General features: G+C 38.6%; 1 protein-coding gene across 4 annotated transcripts in view; it reads right to left on the minus strand.

Annotated features, from left to right (window-relative positions):
- The window catches only part of AFF2 (ALF transcription elongation factor 2), a 333,326-nt gene that overhangs the window by 236,205 nt on the left and 77,549 nt on the right, over positions 1 to 19,572 (minus strand). For all 4 annotated transcript variants that reach the window (XM_082062239.1, XM_082062240.1, XM_082062238.1 and 1 more), the window contains exons 2-3: positions 12,905 to 13,025; positions 5,663 to 6,553 (exon numbers count right to left, since the gene is read on the minus strand). In XM_082062239.1, coding sequence (XP_081918365.1) covers positions 5,663 to 6,553; positions 12,905 to 13,025 — 1,012 coding nt within the window. The remainder of the gene's footprint in view (positions 1 to 5,662; positions 6,554 to 12,904; positions 13,026 to 19,572) is intronic.

A 19,572-nucleotide genomic window follows, 5' to 3' on the forward strand; every position in this document is an offset into this window, starting at 1 on the left:
TTTGCACGCCAGATGGATGGAAACAAGATGCTGAAGAATTAGCTGTACCAGCTCCTAGTCATTATTCAAAAGTACAATACCAGCCAATGTGAAGATAACACAAGACTTAACACTGGTTTTATATGGCTTATGACATTTTCTTTATATTAATGGGAGGAAGCAGAAAATATAAATTTTAGTTATGGAAAAGCAGCTATAATAACACTTTTCTATCAGATATCTGAACAATATTCCTCTAAAGGCAAAGAGCAAGTATAATAATCCCCTCTTTTAGATGCACCAAGGTGCTGAGGACCACTCATCAAAATGAGAAACAGGACTGATAGATTTCTGCCTTCTGTTTGACTCAAAAACCCCTATAAATTAACTGGGCTATAATGACTTTGAGAAGTTACAAAGTAACTGTCCCACAGTCACACACCAAATCTATTGGCAGAGTCATGAATACACCCTCCAGACCCCCTGCAGCCAGTAACAGACACCTCTACACCTTTGCTCAAGCTCAACAAATCCTACTACAGCTCTCTCCAGAAACTTTAAAGTCATTTTACTTTGTGACATTTTCTATGACACCATTTGAATAACAGTATTTCTTACACTTGTACCAATAACAAACCACCTCTAAGGAGTTACTTTGGCAATAGGAATTTCAAAACGTTCAAAAAAATCCCTGCTTTTCAAAGCACCATGAAACTGACTGACCACTGACAAATACACAATGGGAAAGCAGCTGTCTAACCTTTCCTTCCTCAAATCAAATATATATGGTCAGTTCTTTTAACTACACCTATTAAAGTGACTTAAATTATAGTGCCCTTTTCTGCAGTTTGATGTGAAATGCAAAGTTCCCATTGGTCACAGTGGCTGAAAAATCAGGCCCTCAATATGCTTATTTATGTTTGGTTTAAAATAGGAAAGCTGTCCTCTTGCTACCCCTGCAAAATACTAATAGTTTGTTCTAGCAATTGTCCAACCAATCAGACAGTAGCCTTAAAAGGGCCACAATAAGAGGTCTTCAGTCGAGTGGTGTCATATGGTGTTCATTTAGAAGTATCACAAGAACATTACTTCTCACAGTATTTACAAATGAAAAACATATGGCTGTAACCTGTAATACTACAAGAAATACTGCTCTTTGGGTTTGTTTCTGGCCTCAGACTTTTGAAATATGAACCAAGCAAAGGGATTTCAGCTTAATGCATGATTCAGTCCATCATTCTTCAGAGCTCACAGTCTGGGGGACACTTAAAGCTTGCATCTGAAAAAAGTGATTTGCCCACAGCTACGGTAACGTACTAGAGTTGGCGACACAGAGTAGCATGTATATCAAAAAGGTGTAGGTGTGGTTAAGGACAGCTACTTTCCATTCAATTAAAAACCAAAAAAATTAAACTGGCTTTGGTTCCTATAAAAACTACTATAAGTCATATATAAGCCTCTTGCATTTACTATTTACGTTCAATCAATATGGTTATCTACCTGTCAATTTTTCTTGCTCTTTAATGCAGAAAGTGAGCAGCCTTGTTTACAGCTAGCTCGGAAAGTACTAAGCTAATCAATACACCCAGCGATAACAGAATGATTTGAAACACGTAACAGAAGCTTATCACTTTGCAGTATACTGAACCCGTCAAAATATTTTCCTAGAAGTCAAGTCAAAATAGAAGTTCTCCATTTTTCATTACTTAAGTGGGCGGTGACATAGATATTGTAGGCCTTTTGGATTTGTTCCTAGCTTTGCATTTTTCATAAAATTTGGTACATGAGCATTTGCTACTTTGTAGGAACATGAGGACAACTTTGCAGTGAGATTCAAAAACTCTGCCTTGAGAATCAAACATTATCTCACTTGCCCTTGATATCCTGTCCCTAAACATTTATTGGAAATCCATGCATTGTTCTGGAGAACTGCACACAAAATTTTCCAGGAGCACATCTTCTGATGTTCCCATAGACCTTAAAACCCTCTGCTTTACCCGGTACTCTCAGTAATTTGTGTTCAAGCCCAGTCTGAAAAGTACAGGCTTTCCCTCAGCTATCTCCTGCTGAGTTAGTCAATTTGAAATAATTTGTAAGCATCTGAGTCCTAGAGGTTTAAATATACATACATGAATCAATATGCTGGATTTTAAAGCAGCAGAGAGAAGATCAGCTGTTATTGTGGTCTCTAACCTCTACTTTTTTGAAGAAATGCATAGGATTTAACTATGCAGTTCTCTTTGAGTGGTAACAATCATCTGCCATCATGCAATTTAAGTAGGAGGAATTCTACATAATACAAAAGCTCCTTGCTATGTTCCAGGCTTGCCACAGCTTACCAAATGTTAAATGCAAGCTCAAAATTAATATATACATGTATGTAAGTATGTATGTAAATACAGACTAAAGAGACACGAGTTAATACGAAAGGAACGGGAAATAACGTTTAGGGCTTGAGGTTTTCTATCAATTTTTCTATCAGTCTCAGCTCCAGGGCCAGGCCATATCTAAAAGTCTGTTACGATTTTTCTCGCAGAAATGGCCATGCATGGTGCAGACAGGTCTGAGCGAGCTCTGGGTACGTGAGTCAAGGCCTGGAAATCACACCCCCCATCCAGGGCCGGGATTAGCCCACAGGTGCATTAAGTGCTGCTAACACCACATCCTGGCCCAGCCTGGGAAGTCTGTGAACTTACCACAAATCTCTTCCAAACTCAGAAATCACTAAACCGCAATACATTGCACAGTGGAGACATGCCAGCAGCAAGGCATTAGCAACCTTGTCCACTCCAGAGGAGCTGAAAGATGGATGGGCACCTCTGAGGGCAGAATTGGGCCCAGAGAACAAGCGAAGATTTTTAGAGCAACACCTCAAGTGACACAAATTATGTTGTAAAATTGATCACTTCCTTATACATGGCAGAATGCTTCCAGGGCACTCAACATCCTATTCCATTAAGCCATGATAAATGAGATCATATTTCCACATCAGTCTGAACTCATCTTCTAAATCTGCTTGTTCAAATATTTGGTTACTTATTCTTCCCCTTCCCCCTGCTTAAGACAGCAAAAACTCTTCTTCTTGTCCAACTTGACATGTCCTAATAGAAGCCATTATTGCAGGTTCAGCACCTAGGGACTTTATTTTTTCACAGAATTCCTCATCTTAAGGGCACACAGAATTCTAAGAGAAGTCGCCGAAAATCTTTTGGTGTGCAATCTCTGTGTGTACACTTAGCAGCTTGAAAAAATGGACTCAAAGATACAGGAGAGCCACAGAACAAATAACAGAGAAACACCCCAAAAAGTAACTCCCCTACTGCTAGTTTGAAGAAGATCATCACCACCTGGAACAGCGTCAGGATGGAAACCCATGGAGCAGGAGCAAAATTGTTTCCAGCAGATCGCTATGGCTGGAGGTGGCTGGGGAAGGTTCATAAATTGATAAGCACCACCGAACGATCATAAGCCTCCACATCAATTGTATAAAGATTACAACAGAGCCACTCACTGCAGTCATTCTGCAAAGGTTATGGGTTTCACAGGTGTGCACTGTCAGCTCTGATTAAGCTTAAACTAAACCAGTTATCTATAACATTGGATTGGAAGGAGTTTTATTGCTGAACGCAGGGTAAATCAAATTCAGGATACACATCTGTGGAAAAAACACAGAAGGCCAAAGTTCACAGTCCTGACACAACTGAAAAAAATCCAACCCTCCAAACTCAGGAGGAGATTTGCCTGTGAGAGATCCATCAGTGCAGCTATTGTCACATGTTCTCTATCGGATAGGAAAGTTATTAGTCACCTTAACACAGCTTTGGGTTTCCTTTCCCGCTTCAAATTATTGTTCGCTCTTACAACACAGACTGTTTTAAGATTATTATCTGCATTCATGTCTAGAGTGCCTAGAGTTTACCATTTATCTGATCATAAATGAAATTAATTATACACCTATACTTGTCACTGCACAGGATATAAACTAAAGCAGCTATAGCAACAAATGTAATTTTTCATCTGTGTAATTCTTCACAATGTAATTTTTCATCTGAGCAACTGGGAATCTTTCCAAAAATAACTGTTCACATCAGAGGTTCTTCGAGCCACGCAAAAAAAGACTGTGGGTAAAATTCTGCACCCAAAAAACACTGCTAACAACTCAATTGCTTTTAACAGTGCCAGGATTTCACTCAAAAATTAAAGAAAGAAAAAACGCATACTGAAGAGTTGATACAAGTTGCAAAAGGTACATTCTATTTCCAAAAATACTTCATATTAATGCTGCACTTTAAAGTGCCACTATTGACTCATAGTGCTAATAGATGGCAAAAAGGAAAAAAAATGTATTTGCTTTTGCAACATCATTATTTCCTTTGCATGCAATTATTTACTCGCCAAACAACACTAGTGACAAATCGCAACAGACTATGAAGCCATCTACATCGGCAGATTTTTAACCTAAGGTAAAAATAAACAGAAACATCTGTAAAGTAATCTTGTACAAAGCTACGTTTATTAACAAATACATTTTCTAATAAAACACCATCTGCAAGCAACCCTCAGCTTGCACTTGATATAAATAGGCCTTTTACTGTTTTCAGATGCCGTTCCCAGAAAATTATTCCAAGCTCTACTGCAAAACACATCAGTCTTTGTTGCTGCCTGGAATGTTAATAAATAACATCAAGTTTTTAAATAGTCAAACAAATTATTGGCTTGAAACAATTATTCCAATAGAAAAAGCTGACCTTTTGCAATAAAGTGGTTTAAGAATGCATCATTCCTCCTTCCTAGTATAAAAATATTACCAAGCAGGGAAATATTTTTTTGGAGAAAACAGAAAACTATGAAAAACCCATATTGCAATTCTGCTCATATGTATGCTATAAACCTACCTTGCAAAGGTTACTGCTTTAGAGAAACTCAGAATAAGAGAAAAAAAAATTATACAGAGTATAAATACTTCAGTTGGTATCCTTATTATACATCTGCGCTTGGAATGGACACAACTATGAGCCAACTAAAGTGTTCCTCACAGGACTAAGGTACTGACCAGCAGTGCAAAATTCAACAGCTTAAACTGTTGGTAGCAGATATTGGGACCGAATCCCACTATTAAGAGCACTTCAATATGCATAAAAGCTTTAATGGGACATATTTTCATACACATTACCTAGAATTTAAGTCGCATAAATTCCATTAAAAGCAATAGGACTTTAGCAAATTCTGCAAATAAACTCCCCACTGGTGGAACTATTTAGTATCACTGAAATTTAAACACTCTGTTTTGCTCCTTAGCATTTGAAACAGCAATCTTTCAATCAAACTAGCTCCTAACTGAAAATGCAAGAGTGAAAACTGCAGATAAACTGAACTAGAGTTCTCTGTCCAGACTTCTAGCTGATATAAATATGTTACACCCAACAGAGATCTAGCCTTTTAATATTAATCAGAAACAAGCAATGTTATTATTCCAAACTGTGCTTTTAAAACTTCATTAAGTATTGCTACTGGGACAAGCACAAACTTAGCCAAAAGTAGTCATGCACATTCTAGAAAAAAAAAAAAAATGAATGTTTTAGACTGCAATTCCAGGAAATGGAACTGCATATTTCCAGAGAAAAATATTTAGGGCACGAAATACTCAAGCAGTACTAGAGAGAAGACATTTTAAACTACTTACTTCACTAACAGGAGGAATGTTGAGCTTTGGTACTTTGTTCTTCGTACTAGGTGTGTTCACTTTTCCTTCCAGCAGTGTTCCAAAGGACTGATTTCCATATCCACTCTCAATCTCTATGGGAGGTTTCAGTTCAGGTGAGTCATTGGGTACCTGGTCCTGGCCATCCATAGGCCTGACATATGCTGTAGGCTTTTGCTGGACCATGCTGTTCTTACAGTGAAGTCCTGGGGGGAAATTCTGGGTCGAAAGACTGTTGTTTGCAGATAACAAAGAAGTGGAAGGAAGTGGAGATCCAGAACCATGACCTGCAAATTCAAGCTCTGTGGGTGACTTCGAATGACTGTTCTCTTTGTACGTATGTTCTCCAGCTGCTGACTTGGAATGAGTGTGCCTCCTCGAATGGGAAGATGCTGCCATTGAACTGGCTTCCTCGGTTCCTCCACTTTTATGCTGCTCACTCTGACAATTATAAAGGTCTTCATACCTGCCCTGTGGCTGGTCGTGAGAAGAGCTGTGCTTTGTCCGACTCTGCTGACTACTGGATTGGCTTGGCTGGGCCCCACTAGAGTTGTGACCACCGCGCGACCAGTCTGTCCTCGACTTCCTGCTGCTCTGGTGACTGTGTAGCAAAGTAGAATTAGATGACAACGAAGAAGGTGGAGGCATTGATGTCGACGAGTGGCCACTGATCTGATGAGATGGGATCATCCTGTTTCTTGGTTCTGGGAAAAAGCTCTGTTCATTTTTGTCAATGGGTGTCTGCGGGATGGAATTCTTTGGGATTCCTACAAGGTGGCTCTGGTTGGAGTGGTTGGTTAACAGGTCCTTCATCTCATCATAATTTCCCAAGGTGTTCTGGACACGGTTTGCAAGGGCATCGCCTTTATTTGTCTAAAATATCAAAAAAATAAAGGAAAAGAGTGAGTAAATTCATTATTATGAAGTTACTGCTCAGAATAGTTGTCTTAGAACATGGCAAATGTTAGCTGTTTAATGGTGTCATGCTGACATTTAATTTAATTTCAATTACATTTTGCATATGTTATGCAAGAAAAACCTATCAATAATCTCTTGAAACAGGGTTGCATGAGTAACACTTGTCTACTGCTTCCCATTTTCCTAAATATGCTTTCACAGAAGTGTTTAAATTGCATCAGTTATGGATGTTAAGAGCAAAATAAGCTGGTTTTATGTCGGAGATGTTGGGCTTGTACATTTCCTATCGTGCAAAACACGAACGTGCAATTACTGGCTACTGAGCATTTGAATTGCAATCGCACAGTTTATTTAAGTACGTTATTGCTCTATCAGCCCCTTGACCCATAGTCCTGCCATAAACAGACGCTGGGCAAACTCTTCACTCCAGTGTAACTCCAATTACTTTTCCATAGAGGGTTCAGTTTGACCTGAGGTATCTACCATCTGAATCCAGAAAAGAAAAAGCTTCTACCCACTCAAATGCTACAGTAGCATGAAATAAAAGATCATTCAAATATATTTTCTTATAGAACTTAAATAGACATGATTGCCACATTCTTAAGTATTGGGATTCCTCTGTTGTCTGCAGGCTGGTTATATTTGTGAATTGTGCTTTTCTTTGAATTCCAGTAATTATTAAATAAACACTGACTCATTGGTGTTTCACTGCTATTACACTTTTTCTTTTGAAGCATGAAGTGGGCTTTTTTGTTCTTTTTTCTTTTCCCTTTCATTTGGAAAAAGCTGGACAAATAAGCTAGAATTTATAATTAATATGTGGCTAATTTATTTTCTCTTCCTGTTTTAACCCCACAGAGACCCAAAGTACCTGCCTTTACTGACCTTTATGTACTAACCTTTATGTTCCATTGAAATGACCAGCAGAGAACTAAAACACATTATTCCCCATGCTTATTACTTTACAAGACTCAAAGTGGGGGGGCCAACACACATACATCAGGATACAGCCAACTAGACTTACGTTTGGGGATTTTTTCACTCAATACAGCAAGTAGTACCACAGACCAAAACCACCTGAACACCAGGGTACAAAGATGGGGAAAGGCAGCACTATGAGCTTGTACTTGGTTAGAGGGTGTTGCACTTCATCTGCCAATAAGGGATCCTGCTATGCCCGTGATCCCATTTTCCTCAAGTATTAAGCAGAAGTTTAAATGACAAAAAAATAAATATCTATGCATGGATTGCTTCCGAAATATCTGCTTCTACTACCCACTGCTGAACTAGTCAGAAGATGGGAAGAATATTGCAGATTTTTTTTTTCCTTAGTACTGCACATGCCATAAAAAAAAAAAACATCGAAAAAGATAATAAATGCAAATTTCCTTTTCCACATTCTCAGGGATTGTAACATATATTACCACTGCACTGAGGCAGTGATTTAAAAATTAACTGTTCAATGTTGTTCTCATCTATATACATTTTGCCAGCGCTCCTAACTGACACAGTTAATAACCCCAGTTGTGGAGAACCACGAATCACTTTTATTCACTAAGTCCCTAGGTTGGTCATTTTAGTGGCAAAAATTATATTCTAGCTAAGCCAAGAATAGGCTCTTTGTATACGAGCAGTCTCCTTCAACTGAGTTGCACAATGAGCTGTTTGGGCAGCAGCCAAAACCAGTCTCTCTCTGTTCAACCCCCAAATTTAAAACAAGGAGATTCCATTGTGCTCAAGGGCCCAGCAGGAATTATGATGCGAACTCTAAACACTTACATACTTGTTCGGTTTCCTCCTTCCCCAAACACTTTAACTCCTTATGGGATAGCACATGGGGAAATAACCAAGTATCCAAAAAAGTCTGACCACCAACCTTCACTTGTGGTTCAGCTACACTTCCAGGGTGCATTTGGCTTAGTTCCCAGAAAGCAAAAGGTGCTTTTTTTAAAAACAAACAAACAAAAAGACAACAACAACAAACACCACTAAGGAAAGAATAAAGTACTGACAAAATATCATCACTGTTACCCTTCAATGCCACAGCACATTAAATGGCTCTTGTCTAGATCTTCACAAAGGGAATCAATATTTTAATTTGAATGTAGCACTTTTCAATCCTCTCTGTGTTAGAGGTATTTGATTCAACTGATTTTCTTTTACATGGCACATAATGATAATATAATTTTGCTTGATATTAACACTTTTATGCAAAATGTTCACATCCTGGGGATCAAAGACACTGCATGTTAGGTATTACTATTTGTAGTCATTTACTGGAAGCATTAGTGAAAAAATACATTTCCTGACAAGCACGGAGATTAAATTAATTTAAACATCCTTAGCATATTTTAAGTGCACTAAAGCTCATATCCAATAGTTATTGAAGTCAATGGAAGGATTATTACTCTTAGACCAGAATGCAATGCAAAAAACACATTGTGAATGTGAGTGCCAATTTGGCTTATATTTAAATAACACTAGAGCACACACAACTAAGACCAGACTTACGCATCACAACCTGAATAAGCTCAGGTGTGTAGTGTAAGTGTACTCCCTGCATTTAAGACTTAAAGCATAACATTAATGTTTTTATTTCCTCAACAAATTCAGGGCTCTCATGAGAAGCAGAATATTCTTGACAAGCCTGGATACCAGCAAGACAAACATGAAATCCAGTCATAATTTCTGGTTGTTCTTTCTTAATTCTGGATTGGGGACAATTTCTACCTTCATATTCTGGATAATTGCCTGATTTCTTAAAGGAAACCTCTGTATATCTTATTTGCTGAACAGCATGCTGAATCGCAATTTTGCCGCTATCAAGGAAATGCAGCATTTTCTGAGTATTCCAAGGCATAAATTACACGTCTGGTTTGTGACTCACGGCGAGTAGCCTTCCCCCTCATTCTAGGAAATGTACACCTTCCTACATTTGCTTCTATTGCTTTCAAAAAAGATCTGTAATAGAATCTTATTGGAAGACTAATTTGCTAGCTAGCTATTGCATTATAGTTTTACAAAGAAAAGAACTAATGCACTCAAACTCTTAGGCCCAATTTACAAGGGTTTTGTGAAAATTCATATGAAACTTGAGGTTCCATAATTCATTCACTTTCTCATGCCTCATGGTTAGACTAACCTCCATGGATTAGAATCTGAGCTCTTTTTTTATGCTAAGCTTGAATAGCACGGAGGGGATAAATGATTTAACATTCACCAAAGGCTCCCCCATGGAAATGATGCCTATTGGGTTCTCCTTCTCAAGTTGAACTCTTCTGAGGCAATCCCTTTGAAAAGTAACAAAAATACTCCTACTGTTTTCTCTGAAATACTCATCTCTGAAACTCTTTACTAATTCAAAACATTAAAAGGTATCAACAATTCAGTAGTAAAATTGCAGCTTCTCTCAGGAAAACTCTGACATTGCTTTTTCAAATGTTTGTTGTCATGATACTACAAGCTCTTCCCCTAATCACTTCTGCAAAGTCAAGCAATAGCAGGTTGCACCAGAGTTTGAAGGTAAGACCTACAACTCACTTGCATTAAAGCGCAACACGGCCCTCACTGCCCGACCTTCCCAAAATAATGCTGGATGTTATCAACCTGTCAAAGGTGGAGCTTCCAAAGAACACTCATCTTTTAATAAGCATATATTTTATACACTCACAGAAATAAACATCTCTTTTCATGTATGTGTACACATACATATGCTACAAAGAATCGATGTAGAAACATGCACTTGTCCAAAGCTATAACGATAACCTACATTTAATTTGACAGAAAGATTGAAATAAAGATGTGCTAACAGCTAGAGCAGAGAGTTGATAGATGGAGGCAGATCCTCCACTCGTCTCATGATACTCAATGGCAGTAAGCTCCAAGAGAAATTTTGGGCCCCTTTCTTTGAGCAAGTTTGAATATCCTAATTTTAGAGCCATCTCAAAACATCCGCCAGTTGTTTAGTCTTTCAAACATCAGAACAGCAGTGGTAGTATTCCTTCCCCCAACAGTCCCTTCTCTAGGTTACTGTTGAAGCAAATGAAGGAACGATAAACAAGTAAGGACACAAGGTCTGGGAATAAAATAAAGGAAAAGAGACATTTTATGTTTCCTGAGACGTGATTTTCCCAGCCTTCTCTTTGTCACTGTAGTTCCCATCTTACATCACACTCCCAGATCTTTCAGAAATGTATCAGCCATCCCTTGAGCTGATCTCACTAGCAGAGCTAGCCCAGCTGAGGATGTGGACCTTGTGCCCACAGGCCACAACAGTTGTCTTTGCAACAGTTGTCTTTGCTGGGCAGTGCGCTTTAGCTCATTCTGCTCCCACTGAGAGCAACCAGAAGAGAAAAGGTGGGTGCAGCTTTCTGTGTGAACCAGGCCTTGCAGTGATTTGTATATTAGTCTACCTACCAAAATCCAAATGACCACTCACTTGAGCAAAAACATTTGCATGACCTGCAGGAAGTCCCAATAAAATCAGTTCATAGCTAGCTATTATTCCCCCAAAAATGCTAAAGTGTGGTCCAATGCAGAAATAAGTGCATTGATAAGATTTTTATAAAAACAAAATGACTCCACTAACAAACTGTCCTAGTACATAGTACTTATTTGGCTGAAGCTGTCTCCGTCACGGATGAGTGGAACGCACCTCACTCAAAAGAGAAAAGTAGCAATATGTTTTATTGAGGTAAAATAGTAATTTGACAGTAAGTTTGATGGAATTTAACCCAGTTTAACAGTGGTTTGACAAGGTTCAATAAGTTTGATGGCAAGGTTCACCTTACTAATTACTGCATGGGAGAAACATACAAAAGAAAATTGACTTTGAATCAAGTTAGAATAATTCATGCAGTTACCAGGGACACAAAGAGCAAGGAGGACGTTCCCATTGAGTCATGAGGTTCAGAGCAGACCCTCTTGCTTTCTGAACTCTTTTTGGAGCCTAGCTGGTTTCAGTCTTAGTCTCACACCCAGTCAACAGTTTAGTTCTAATGGAATATTGAGTAACTACCTGAAATAGTAATGCTTTGTGCCACTAATTCAGCATGCTATCAGTCACTTACTGATGATCTGTCACAGATAAGGAAGGATCTCAGTCTCAGGTAAGGGATGTCTATCCTTGAGAGGTGTTCCTGCTCAAAGGGACAGTTCGCTGGCATGCAGTCCTGCTGCAGCTCAGGGAGTGCTCAAATTCGGCCCATCCTGATGGTGATCTTTATAGAGTGAAATAGCCGGGTTGCTAGTCAACAGTACAGACAAGATAGATGTCTTCATTTTAGCTCTGATATCTTCTTCTGTACTTTGATTATCTTGCACTTTTGGGTTTTAAAACTACCTTTCAAAATATTTTTCAATACACCTTCAGTCCCTTGTACTTGAGCCAGGGCTTTCCAGCTCACAAGTTCCCTCCAAGGATGTGAGGCCTGATGCTCCCTCATCAGCCTGAACCAAAGTACAGCTAGGAGTCAAGTGTATCCGTTATGCTCTCCCAGTCCATAATTATTAGACACCATTTGATAATAATGCCGGTCTTTCCTCCTCCTTTTTGGGTGATTTTCAAAGAGCCTTCATCCTCCCTACAGCTGCTAACAATGTAAAATGGAAAGATGAAGTGGTGACCTTTCAATGGATGTCACTGATTGGGAGGAGAAAGAGATATGGAAATTTACATTCTGATGAATTCTTCAGGGAATGTCTTACTGGAAATCAAAGCAGCAGAAATCACAAAAGGGGACATCCCTTGGTGATGAAAATCTCAGGCAGCAAAGCTCCTTAGAGAGAATAAGACGTGTCATAAGTCCCTTTTATACCCTTGTTATGCTCCCCAAAGTATCAGAGAGTCTCCCAAAAGCCTTTTTTGGAAGGTTATGATTGCACAAGAAAGCTTATGGACTCATTATCTACAGAGAGGACATTGGTTTTAACAACTCAGGTATATTTCCTTCGTAAAAAGAAAAGAACTGAGTTCTAGGTTTGTAGCTACAAACTCACTTGTAAAGATATCTGCTGCACATACTTCTACTCCAGGACTTTGCTGTGTGTTTAAAGGAAGAAATCTTGAACTGGACTGTAACCAAAATTCCTGACTCTGTCAATGCTAGTATGTAATGCTGGGCAAAGCACTGAGTTTGCTCTTCTGCCATATACTCTTGAATACACTGATTACCCAAATCAGCATAAGTACCATGGCAGATACAATACTTTCATTTCTTACAAGTGATGAGAAGCTTTATTTGTATCTGTAAAATGCATTCAAATAAAAGACATTCTGAAAATGTAAAGCATAACAATGCAATTTACCTTGTAGGGTTCCCCAAAGAGGTTAAAACCTGAAGCAAAGAGATCTTCATCTTGCTGGACTTCCTGGTTTCTTCTCTCCCATTCTTTCCGCTTAAGTGCACTCCGGTCTTGTTCATAGTGACTGAAGAAGAGAAAGACAAAAAAGACAACACATTATTTTCCCCATAATTTAGTTACATGTTCGTTACTATCAGTAAGAGCAGCGAAACATCAGAAATTATGCAACTCCTGAGGATGATTCTGAAAGAAAGAAGCAGCCACTGAATAATTTTCCCAAAGGTAAATTTGGAATCATGTGAAACTGAGCAGTAGGTCAACCAGTATACTTCTAAAATAAAAACTGTCAAAAATGTTCTTTTCAAATTAAAAGAGTATTATGCAGAAAAATAAAATACATATTGACACCTTTGTATTAACAACCTGTAGAATACACATGCGCGCACACACACATATGCATGTGTGCCCACAAAGAAATTGTCTGTGCAGAGAGAACAAGTGCTAAGTCAAGGAAGCACAGCAGCATCTTCATATCTATTTAACTGCGTAACACTTGTCTGCATCCATCCCAATGCTCCAGCTCAGCCTCGTGTGATTTAGAGCACCTAATTCTGTCCCAGGTACTTGTTAAAATTTATGTACGGCTTCATTGTGAGCGTCAATGGGGTTTTAAAAAAGTGTGTTCGCAGCAGGGTCTCAGAAGAGACTTTAGGATAGTTGATTCCAGTATCAGATAATTCTACACGCAAACAAACAGAAAAGGATCTAGTGCCTCAGTGTAGCCATGGCGAGTGGCACTTATCTGTATGTCAGCTTACTTTGTGCACCTGCCAGACCTAGATGACAAGCTGAGAGACCACATTCACTTCTCCCCTGTGAATAGCACACAAGTACTTCGGTCTCTTGGCTTTACAAACTACCTCCTGCTCCTCTGAGGGAAAAGATATAATTAAAACCCTGAAGGAGAGGGAAAAATAGGAAAGGGAAGAGGCAAAGAAAAGATGCATGCTTCAACTTGCACTGACAACCTCTCATGTGACAAGCACTGAGGGACACTTCTGTGCTTTCAACCCGTATCTGATTTGTTATGAGGCTTTTGGCTCTGCTCTGTGTCAGTTAATTAGCTACCAAATTCCAGACGACAATTTGAATAGCAGATTCAGTATATGCACTGACGTTTATCTGTTGTAGGCAGTACTTCCCTGATCAATTCTGGACATACTAGCACGACATCTATGTACAAATGCACACATACAAACATACATATTACATATGTAATAAAGAACAGTTAGTTCACCTATCTCTGGCACGAATGAATTAAATCTCCATAGAGCTCAACTGCACTTGGAAGATAACCAAATATCTACAACTTTTGCCTTTTTAGCTCAGCATGATGTTGTATTGAAAGCTTCACACCGAGAGATATAATGAGGAATGAACTGCACAGCGATGAGGCTTTAACAGTGTATAAAGTCACTGATTTCTGAGTGAAACCACAATTACTAATTTGAAGCACCAGCTAATTAAAACCACAGCTATGTATTTAGCCTCTTGTTATACCTACTGCAGTTTATAATTATGAGGACCTCTTTATCTACTCAATTAAAGTTCTTATGATTCAGGCAGGTTGTGTTTGAACCTGCAAGCCCTGCAGAGAGCAGAGCAAAGCATATGTCTGTTGCCTGATGACTCCATGTATCCTTACACTCGTGTACTTGTTTTTGTACAGAGGAAAAAAAAAAATACAGATTAATGTCATAATGAGATTCTTAAATTAAAAATACGAATTAATAACTGGTTTAAGCAATTCAAGATCACTCAGGCTTGGATTGAATAAGGCTCAACCATGCCTTGTAAACAGAATGCAAAGCCACCTACATAGGCAGAGCTGAATGACTTCCATCCACATTTTCCTTCTGTAAGTTAGAAGGCTGAAAAGACACCACGTTTTATTGATTTATTTATAACACCTCCTGATGCAGTGACATCACTGGCACCAGCATCAAGCTCCAGAACATTGTTATAATCATTCTTGGTATTTTTGGAGAACCTATACAACCATTTGTTGGTTTCCTGAAGGAGACAAAAGGGAAATTGCTGACACAATACTGCAAACCACAAGTGACCTGTTCACTAAAAGGTGAAGGAAAGGTGAAGGGAGGCACAAGTCTCCCTTTTGCATCCCAAATCAAGATTAAAATCCATAGGTATGGCAATAAGTGAGTACAAACTGTTTTGCAAATTAGTACATGAAGATGAGGACAAGGCTGATTCCATTTCTCCCCACAACTCATCTGGAATAGGGGTTAATTTAGCCCAGAAACAGAAGGAACACACTGTATTCACTGCTCTCATGGGAGACCTTTCCAGATGTTTCTCTGGCAGTTTGATGCATATATTGGGTCACAGATCAGATTGCTAGAAAGTCAGAAGCCCAGTCTTGATACCAGCAGAGTGGATCTAGCGTGAGCAGGGGTTTATATCCCGCATAAGTCATCTTTGCTTATGGGAGAAGTCCTATCCCAGCCACTGACACTTCAGAAAGAATTATTCATGAAAGTCAGAGCTGCATTTTACAGATTCCCCATGGCAACTTTGGCCTGGAATTTCAGGGTGAAATCCTAGGCCCATTCCAACCAAACTGAATCTGGCCACTGAACACACAGACAAGAGAATCACAGATTACAGCACAGATCTCACCTTTCATGCCAGGTTCCTGCACTTTGTTATCTAAAAGCCAGCTCTGGTCTCAAGCACGGAAAGTATTTAGGGAACTGAGTCAGGCCTTATGCAATAACTTGAGAAAAAGCAAAGACTAACACTATTTAGGTATGTTTTGTGACACTTGACAAAACCACTCATTTGAACAGCACGAAAACAGCAGTAATTCAAAATGGCATCATCACTTTAAAAGACATTAACTTAAGTTGAACAGTATTTACAATGTTAACAGCAAAACATTGAAAAAACAGTATGTGTTTATGAAAGATATCTATTCCATGCTCCCAAGAGGTGAACACAAAAGCGCACCTCACAGCCTGAAGCCCAGCAATGTTTCCAGACTACCAAACTGTGAGCATCCATTTCACAACACAAGCAAAGCCCTGAGTGAATTGCTGCCTCTCCATTCATCCAAACATCTCTTATATATTCTCTTATAAAAGAAAAAAAAAAAAAGGTTCATTTTGAACTTTCCACTCCCACAGACACACAACAGCCTTAAGTGTACAAAGTATCTATTCAAAAGGAAGTGGTTGCTCATCTTGTCAGGTCAAATACTTGGCTTTTTTCTCTGTACTTTTGCTATGGGAATGCTTGACAGGGCGCTGATTATGGCTACGAAAGTCAAATATTATAAGATCATACACAGATTAGGATAACAACTTCTTTGGGTTCCTTGTAATCCGAAGAGGGATGTTGATCAGATCTTATGGCTACAGCGCAGTGAGAACCTAATGAGATGCTCTCCAGAAACTCTTAAAGCAGCCACGATGCAATCTCTGGGACTTATGTTTAGTATTTAGCTTAATTAATGTTCTGTGAAATACAGATATATGATTAGTAGTGAAGGTGTCAGTGAAAACTATAGTCAGATACCAAGAGAAACACCAGAGTTCAGTCTGTCTCATTAGTATGAGAGATATTTCATGACTCCTCTCAAGCCAGGAGAATAGGAAATCATAAATACAGACTTTTGCAAATGTTTTTTAAAAAGAGATTGAGAAGAAAACAGCTGCAGGCCATGATACTCACTGCATCCAAGAGGGCCAGTTCCCCAGACATCACTATTATGTGACAATGTAGTTTAAATAGACGAGCTTTATTTTTTTGTTACCACTCATTGCATTAATGATTAAATTTGAATAGGGAAGTCTCTACATAAGAAGATGAGGAACGGTGAGCAGTAAAAACGCTACAAGAACATGAGACCACTGATCTACAAAATTACCAGTGTGTAGGATGTGGCAGAAAGAATAGTAACCATAACTATTATTGTTTTGGTGTGTTGAACACTGAGGCAGGCTGCAAATGCATTTTGAATAACAGCATTCAATACTTAAGCCTTTAAAATCAGACCAGCATATATCCATTTGAGAAGGTGGCTGAGGCCAGAGGAGGTTATATCAAGGCAAAAGATAACAGGCATGCATGTAGCTTTGCTTTGGAAGCTAAAAATGCAGATCTGGTGGTAAGAGATGGAAGTCAGATATGCACTGTCTACAAAAATGGAAACTAGAAGAACAAAATTTGGGGCATTGGAAAGGACTGCGCAATCATCTGTGCTCAAAGTGAGAGGATGTGGTGCAAAAGATCTGGAGGGAAAAAAAAACCTTTTAGGACAGACTGCAACAGAGCAAGGGATTAAAGGGAAGAGTTAAAGGAAAGCTGAAGAAATAAGACCAACAGCTAAAGGCTGAGACCTAGCACGTGGGGTTTGTTTTCAAAGATGCACTAAAGCCATGGAAATAGTCTCCCAAAGCACGGAAGGCTAGAAAGGCAGAGAAGAGTCTGAAAGACAAGAGAAAGAACACAAGTCAGACCAGACAAGTTTGAAGGAGTAGTAACTGCAACATGAAAAAGAGAAAAGAAGAAGAAAGAAGATGAAAATGAAACATCTAATGTTGCAGAAAAATCATGAATGAGAACAGAATACTGCTTTGTTGATTCAGTCAAAACAACAAAAGCCCAACAGGGAAAGAATCAATAAAAAAAGCTGGAGCAGAGAGGCTTTATTGTACTGACAGACTACATCCATGAGCATAAATGAACAACATTGAAAGAAACCAGCATTTACCCACAAGTTAGGGAAGGAGTAGTTGTTCTTAACAACATGCTTGAATTTACAAAAATGCACACTATGATCAAATATCCCCCTATACTACTTCCACCCCCCTTAAAAACATTGGATATGCCTAAACGATGAAAGAGGTTCTCAAGCTAAAATGTTTGTCATTTGTGGAAACGTGAAATAAAAAGACTTCTAAGCTAAGACACAGTGGATACAAAAATATATACATTTGAGAACTGAAAGTCCCTTCCCAAGGTTATTTCTTCTTAGTCCTGACTTTGGGACACAATCCTTGCTCTACCATACGCCCTTCAGGAAGGTGATGAAGTAAACTCCAAAAACTGGGCTTCCTCTGAAACTAACTCACAAGCCACTAAACACCCCAAATCAAAAAAACACTCATGAACATATTTGACTTACATGAGAAATCCAACTCAGGTCCTTGAGAATATTCCCATGTTTGAAATACATGCTTCCTTTTCCACACCAGGGCAATTCTTTTTAAATGCAAGTAAAAACGCAACACAAGAAACATTTCACCCGATAATCAAACTAGGTAAAAGGCTATTTCTAGCAAATACATTGCAATGGGAATTCACCTCTACATAACTCCAGATGTATCTCACCATAACTGCATTGATTTCATGCAAAAGCAGAGTACCACCCTTACGTCTTAAATTTCATTGCAGATCTTAAATATATATATTAAGTAAATAACGTGTATTTGAAAAACCTTATCTGTAAGCAGAAATATGGCCAACTTACCATATCTTCTCCGCTCATCTAAAGTCTTTGTTTCACTTAATGATAAAACATCATAAGCAATACCACACTTAAAATAGCAAAATCCCTCTTCCTCTGTTTATCACCACTGAACCCGAATATTTGTCCTGGTAATTTTACTACTTGACAGAGACTAATCAAACCGTGACAGAATAGCTTTACAGCTCCTCACTATCATTTATATTTAACATTTACTTTAATGTGTTCTTCTTCCTAACATGGATAGTTACTGAAAGTATCCAGCACAGAACATATCTATGACTGCACTTCAAGATAAATGATTTGTTTTAAAATATAGAATAATGTGTCTTTGATGTTCAACAGTTCTGTAGAGAAACGCTTGAGATGGTCACTGGTTATCTATCCACATGAGCTAAATCTCTTAACAATTTGCATTAAAAACAATGCCATTCCTGTAGCACATTTGATAGAGAATACAGAAGATTAAAGCCTCTGAACAAAATAACACCCAAGAGACCCCTGGGCAATTTATGGAAATTTAAGCTAGGAGGCTAAGAGTTTGGCTTATATTTGCCATATTCTTCATTCTTTTTTGCTATTTCCTTCCCTCCAAGTACCTAGAAAAACATTATTTTCACTCAGTTTTCTCCTCTTTTTGGTACTATGTAGCCCCAAACTTTACCTTAACGTGAATTTGGAAGGAACAATTCTGGGGGAATAGATGACAGAGATAAGCTTCTGAATAGTAAGCACATAAAGAATAGATGAGGTTTAAAAGGGGAGCATTTATTGTTTCCTGTATGATAGCACATTGTCTTTCAATATGATTAGTTATCAGTCGGAGTTATCAAAAACCGGGATGAAATAAAGCACTTACGCAGTTATGCTTCATTGATGTCAGCTAGGGGAGCATGAAAATCTCCATGAAGTTGGGTAATTGATGTGTAAATCAGAGCTCAATCACTCTGTGATAGAAATGGTCCCACTGCAAGTGTGGTTGTTGAACAGTATTGTAAAGGGGTGGGAAAGAGGGAGAAACAAAGTCAAGAAAAGACTTATTTATTAAAAATTATAATAACTGGCAATCTACACAATTTTCTCTTCCAGAAAGAAGTGCTGTCAGATATATTTAAAAGCA

The sequence above is a fragment of the Streptopelia decaocto genome, assembly GCF_964273445.1.
Source record: "Streptopelia decaocto genome assembly, chromosome: 10".
NCBI classification, from domain to species: domain Eukaryota; kingdom Metazoa; phylum Chordata; class Aves; order Columbiformes; family Columbidae; genus Streptopelia; species Streptopelia decaocto.